The 6,396-nt window shown below is 57.3% G+C and overlaps 1 protein-coding gene across 1 annotated transcript; it reads left to right on the top strand.

Moving 5' to 3' along the window:
- The first annotated feature begins 2,680 nt into the window (after positions 1 to 2,680).
- EVX1 (even-skipped homeobox 1) lies at positions 2,681 to 5,875 on the top strand. The gene is made up of 3 exons (XM_065753316.1): positions 2,681 to 3,110; positions 4,422 to 4,669; positions 5,345 to 5,875. Exons 1-3 carry the CDS (start codon positions 2,681 to 2,683, stop codon positions 5,873 to 5,875), a joined length of 1,209 nt encoding a protein of 402 aa, XP_065609388.1.
- The last annotated feature ends 521 nt before the right edge of the window (positions 5,876 to 6,396 follow it).

The following is a 6,396-nucleotide window of genomic DNA, read 5'->3' as shown; positions in this document are numbered from 1 at the left end:
CCCGTGCTAATGCACTTTGTGCCCGATTGTGCCCTTCACTTTTACTTTTTTTTTCCTTAGTCTCCACTCGGGCCTTGAGCTGTGTGTTTTACTCATGGCAAATAGCTCTGCGTGTACGGGTGGGTGTCAGTCTTCCTGTCCGTGTGTGTGTGTTTTGCAGCCCGTGCTGCCGCTGACTCACACCGTCCCTGACGACGGCACGGGAGTAGCAAACGTGGGGGGTGACGTCCCGGTGGGATCGGGCTGAGGAAGGAGGAAGCAGCAGATCGTAAACGAAAACGATCATATCGGTGGGGATCACCCGGCATAACCTATCGCGAAGGCTCCAGGCTGGTAGAGACAGGAAGATCTCCTGCAAACTTCCCGGCAGACATCGTGTTCATCGGGCCGTGTGGGGGAGCTCCCCTGCGTTCTGCATTCAGCTCCCTGTTACTGTTTTATTCAGAAAGAGACATGAACGTCCTTCCCCTCGCTGCCCCAGAGCTCGTAGTAATGGCTAACTGCACAGACACAGCCGACCTCCTCGACTACCTGGCTGAGCCAGGAGGGAGTCCGGAGGCGATCTTCCCCGCGAGAACGGGTTTGAGCGGGGCCTCGGGGGAGGCGAATCCTTCACGCAGCCCCCAGAGGTGATGGTGACACGAAACCAGCCCGTAGCGAAGCGCAGAGGCGATGTCACCAGACGTGGGAAGCGGCCACCAGTGCCCCACGGGTGCCCGGACCCGCGCCGACCTCTGGGAGCAGCAGGCGGTGGAGATGGACTGCTCCGTCCGTCCGTCCGTCCCTCCTCCAGCAGCTGGGCCCGATCCTGCAGCCCACTTCTGGGGCTCCCCTGTCCCTGTCCCCTCCCAGGAGCCGGGACTGCAGCGGGTCCTCGTCCGGGGCACGAAGGGCACGTACTCGGGTCTGAGGCTGGCAGGGGAAAGAAGGGGAAGGGAACTGAGCGACTAGTTTTCAATACATAGGCAATACACGTGTGATGAAATCAATGCGGTCTGAGCCGGCTGGGTGCGTGGTGTGGGTGCCCGTAAACATGTACGCATGTCACACAGGCAGGGCGAGAAATTGGTGGCAGTACCCTGTAAAAATTCCTGCTTTATCCCCCTGAAATCAGCATGCATATTGCTGGTGCGTGTCTTAACCCATGGAGGATCGGAAGGATCGGGAATCTGTCTGTCTGTCTGTCTGTCTGTCTGTCTGTCTGTCAGCCTCCTCGTGCCCTGCTCACAGGGCTCTACAGAAAATCCCAGCGTGTTTCCCATTGAGCTGCCCGTTCCCCACCAAAGCAACGTCACCTCAAATATGCCAGTAAATTCCTTCCCGAGTTGGAAACGTAATTGGCTGAATGTTTTCTGTAACCCGATTAGCCAATAACGCTCCGAGAAAAAAAAATATGGAACAATCTCGTTACGGCAGATGCTGAAAATGACCTGACACTACATGTGCGAGTCAATATGAACTCGAGATGAGATCCTTGCTGCACTCATTAGAAATATCGAAATACACCAAGGAGAATACATATTTGGGGTGCGAGGTCTCTTATTTTCAGACAAGTGCTGTCCGAGTCGCTGCCCCTGTCATCTCTGATTTGCAGCATCTGCGGGCGAGCACAAGCTCTGGCCTTGATAATGCGAATTTCTCTCCGTGCCGTTCTTGGCAGAGCTTCTTCTCGCAGTCCTTCCTCCTGAAAGTAGGCAACAACATATGCAAAACAATTAGTTAAAAAGTAGAAAGGGGAGGAGGAAGAAAACCCTCCCGAAAGCGCAACATTAATCGAAAATGTGAAAAACGAAGGAAGAAATGAGGGTAAATGTTAAACATCAGGTAGGCAGACTATCTACAGTTACGAAAGTGAAGTCGGTTCTATCTTGTCCGCTGTAAAACGCAATAAATTTGTAAGAGCGTTTCCGAAATTTCAACTATCGTTTAATCTCAATCAAAATTCTATGAACAGGCACCGATACTGAATCAGAACGAGAAGCCAAGGCTGTTTCTACATTCAAATGTCAGTAACGCATTTCCTTATCCTCGAGTTTGCAAAGGATTCCTAAAGCCTCATCCATGCAGCTCTGCGGAAGCCGATTGCCAGCAATAAATAATGCATCGAAGGAAGAGGCTTCGGTATGCATCTTCTCACTCTCAGGATGCGGCTAGGGCTCTTCGCCTCGGTTTTACATCAAGGCAGTGGCTCAAAGCAATCAAAAGGCTCTGTTTAATGGCCAAGCGAGGCTTCCCCCCCGCGGAACTCTGCCCGCATGTTACAACCTCTTTGCAGCTCCGCTCCATATGCATCTCCCTTTCACACTTCCCTCTCCATCGCGGCTCCTACACCTGGTGCATCACGCGTCGAGCCCATTAGCTCCGGCTCTTCCTTTCATCTTCCCCATGGCAGACGTTTCTATTTATCCGCTGGCAATCAATGTGTGGCGTCACCAGTGGTACTGTAATGACGACTGCACCATTGAGGATGACAGCTTAGAAAGAAGAGGGCAATGGTGATCCCTCCCAGAGCAGCACGGCACAGAGTAGCGCTCGCATCACAAGGTCACCCCATCTCCCCGCTGCTCCTCCGCACCGCCGGCAGCGGGTCGCGGGCTGCGCTCGGGGCTGGGGAGGGAGCGGCGGGGAGGGGGGGGACGAGATCTGGATTTGTTTCCCCCCTCCCTTAAGCGAAGTCGCGATGGAAAGCAGGAAGGAGATGGTGATGTTTCTGGAAGGGTCGCAACTTGGCGCACTGGTAGGCAAGAGGGTGCCTAATTTGACAGAAGCGGTGAGGAGCCCCGCTCCGGAGCCGCAGGAAAAGATGATCCCTCGGAACTGCCTCAGCCCCAGACCTGGCCCCCTGTCGTCCCGAGAAAGAGGAGGAGGAGGTGGCGGAGGAGAAGACGAAGAGGAGGTGGAGGTGCTGCCAGGGACAGGGACGGTGCCGGAAAGCCGCTCGGCGGCGACAGCACTGCTCGGGGCCGGACAGCAGCCCCCAGGCACGGAGCCCCCCTCCAGCAAAGGGCAGCAGAGCAGCTCGGACACCGAGTCGGATTTCTATGAGGAAATCGAGGTGAGCTGCACCCCGGACTGCGCCACGGGGAGCGCCGAGTACCAGCACAGCAAAGGTACCCAACACCTTCCCATGCCTGCAGCCCCCTCTCGCTCCTGGGCCGGGGGGCAGCACCGGGGGGGCGGGGGGATGCCGGAGGGGGGCTTCCCTTCGAAGTCGGGGCGGGGGTGGTGGGGGGATTCCCTTTGCCAGTCGATCCCCCGGCTTCCAGGCATCGGGAGGCTCTCTGGGGAGGTGGAGGGCACGACACGGGGCAGCCGCCGCGTCCCTGGAGGGCAGCCGGGCTTCCCTGAGCATCAAGTCTGCAGCCGGTCCCTCAGGGCCCCTTGGCCAAGAGCCCCCACACAACGATCCTTTAATTTTATTTTCATCCTTTCCCACTACGGTGCCTGCTCCAGGAAACCCCTTCGGATCGTCCCCAGCGGCGCGGTTCTGAGCTCGAAGGGGGTGGGCACGGGGGAGCAACATCAAACGGGTTTTCTGGCCGAGAGCTGTTTGTGGTTTTGCAGGGTGAAATGTGCCCGGGCGAGTGCGGAAGCGCCCGTAAAGACCGTAAAATCGCTCTCTGACTGCTGCCTGCCCCAAGTGCGGCGGAGAGGTCCCTGTTTGCACGTTGGGTTAAAAAGAAAAAAAAAAAAAAGAGAGGTCCAAATTACCTTGTCACTTCTATGTCTCGATGGCGCCAGCTCGGAAATGGTCCCAATGCATTAATTGCCTTTGGTCTCGGGCACAATGAAAGAGAGTTGCATTTGAAAGCAAAAGCAGCGGCCAGGCCCCTTCTCCCCCTGCCCCCACTCCTTGTTCCCACCTTCCCTTCTCGGCAGAGCCCCCCCAGCCCAACAACGATCCTCTTCTCTTCCCTTCCCACTCCCCCATCACTTGAAGAAGAAACCGGGAAGTGCGGATGGTGATGTCTGCCCCATTTCATCCTTTAGGGGCTCTTGGAAAATACCCCACCTCAAGCTCTGGAGGCTGAGCGGAGGGTCCCCAGAGCCTGACCCCCTCCTTGGGGTGGAGGCAGGACTCTTGACTGCCGACTGCTCCTCACTGGGCTGCGGGAAGGCAGTAGGCACATCTATCCTTCCCAGCCCTCAGGGCCGGGGATGCGGCTGCCACCTCCAGCTTCACAGCGTGGGGAGCGAGTAAGCGGCCCAGAGGACGCTGCAGGGTTGCCATGTGTATGTTTTGGGGCATCACCCCTTTCTCCAGCGCCGTTCCCCATGGGTATCTCCCAAGCACCCCTACTGCAAGGGAGCAGGGATAAGCACCGGGGGAGAGGGCAGCTCGATGGGGCGGCGGGCGGAGAGCATCCCCCTTTGCACACCCGTCTCGCAGCAAGTGTCCCTTCCGCGGGCTCCCCTCGTAGGGCCGTGCTCCGAGACTCGGGCCGGCAGCCCCGGCGGCGGCGGGGATCACCCCAAGGGCGGCAGTGGAGGCGGCTCCCAGGGCCCGCTGGGCTGCAGCGCCAGCGACCAGATGCGCCGGTACCGCACAGCCTTCACCCGCGAGCAGATCGCCCGGTTGGAGAAGGAGTTTTATCGGGAGAACTACGTGTCCAGACCTCGGAGATGTGAACTGGCGGCTGCTCTAAATCTGCCAGAAACCACCATCAAGGTATACACGGCTCGGACATGTTTCCAATTAGCACGATATAAATCTATATAGCCAAGCTTCCTTGCAAAACTCGGGAAAGCACTTCCCCAGCGCAGCCCTCTCTCACCCCCCGCCCCCCGCCCCTCTCCCGGCCCTGCCCGCACCCCACAGCATGCGGCATTGCGGGGGGAGGGGGACGACGTGGCTCCGGGGCCATCCCAGCCAGCGCCGCTAATCCGGTCTCTCCCGACTGGATTATTGCTAATCCTTCCCTCAACCCGATCCAAAACTCTCTCGATTGACGAGGGAGGGAATAGGAGGGCAGTAGCAGCTCCAGACCTCTCTTCTTCTCGCCCTACTTTGCTATTTCCGTAACGTTTGCAAAACATAATAATAATAGTAAAACAATCCCAGGTAATTCTGTCCGCAGGAGGCAGAGAGGCTGAGTTTACCCGGAGGGTTCCCTGGGACGAGCCCCGGCAGGAAGACAGGGAGATAAGCACCCTAACGGGGCAGCCCCAGTGGGTCTCTCTCTGGATTTACAGCGCTTTAAGTGATCCCTTCAGGGAGCGGGGCTGGCACCCGTGTCGGCTCGGCCATGGGGAGCGGTCCCATGTCTCAGCCTCGCACGGAGCGCGGAGATGCGCGGGGGATGCGCGGCGGGTGACGGCTGTGGCCTCCCCTCTCTCTCCGCAGGTGTGGTTCCAGAACCGACGGATGAAGGACAAGCGGCAGCGCCTGGCCATGACTTGGCCGCACCCGGCGGACCCGGCGTTCTACACCTACATGATGAGCCACGCGGCCGCCACAGGCAACCTGCCCTACCCCTTCCCATCCCACCTGCCCCTGCCCTACTACTCCCACATGGGCATCGGGGCCACCTCGGCTTCGGCCGCCGCTCCCTTCAGCACCCCGCTGCGGCCGCTGGACACTTTCCGCGTCCTGTCCCACCCGTACCCGCGACCAGAGCTGCTCTGCGCCTTCAGGCATCCCTCTCTGTACCCCGCCCCGAGCCACGGACTCGCCAGCGCCGGTGGCAGCCCCTGCTCGTGCCTGGCGTGCCACGGCAGCCCGTCCAACGGGCTGGCACAGAGACCCGCCGGGTCAGACTTTACCTGCTCGGCCACCACCAGGACGGACTCCTTTCTCACTTTCACGCCCTCGGTGCTGAGTAAAGCAAGCTCTGTTTCCATGGACCAGCGGGAAGAAGTACCTTTAACGAGATAAAGCTTCGTCTCAGGGTTGTTAAAAATTCGCCCCTTTCCCGGGCGCTCTTCGAGTTAATGTACGTACGGCCGATGTTTATTTAATCGTGTTCTCTCCCCAGAAGTGGACATCTATGGAAACAAAAAATAAAAAAAAAAAAATAGAAAAGTAAAAAAATAAAATAAAAAAAGACTAAAAATAACTCAGTCTTGAAAGGATTTACATTCCAACGGGAAAAAAAGAGCGAGCAGTGATTTATCTCGGAGAAGGGTCTTAGGCGCGGAGGAGAAACAAAATCTACCTGAATTAAACTCATTTCAGTAACGCACAAAGATAAGCGGGGACTTTCTCGTTAACTGATGGACTTCCTACCGGGGCCAGGACTTCTGCGGGTTACAGCAACCGACCTTATGCACAGATCTATAGGACTGAGAGGGGAAATCTGAAATACTTGAAAGGAACATTGTCTTGATAACGAAATGGCTGGTGTGCATGAAGAAAGCTAAGAAGCAATCTGCGAGGGCGTTCAGAAAAATAAAACC

The sequence above is a fragment of the Cyrtonyx montezumae genome, unplaced genomic scaffold (genome assembly GCF_038088225.1).
Source record: "Cyrtonyx montezumae isolate F1298 unplaced genomic scaffold, pur_monq_1.0 scaffold_8, whole genome shotgun sequence".
In the NCBI taxonomy this organism is placed as follows: Eukaryota; Metazoa; Chordata; class Aves; order Galliformes; family Odontophoridae; genus Cyrtonyx; species Cyrtonyx montezumae.
Note: the sequence above shows the minus strand (reverse complement) of the source record. Positions and strands in the feature narration are given on the sequence as shown.

Excerpts from the sequence above, each read along its gene's own strand:
- EVX1 (XM_065753316.1), top strand. The coding sequence starts at position 2,681 with ATGGAAAGCAGGAAGGAGATGGTGATGTTTCTGGAAGGGTCGCAACTT. Across the intron at positions 3,111-4,421 it reads CGAGTACCAGCACAGCAAAG|GGCCGTGCTCCGAGACTCGG; the intron begins GTACCCAACACC and ends CTCCCCTCGTAG. Across the intron at positions 4,670-5,344 it reads TGCCAGAAACCACCATCAAG|GTGTGGTTCCAGAACCGACG; the intron begins GTATACACGGCT and ends CTCTCTCCGCAG.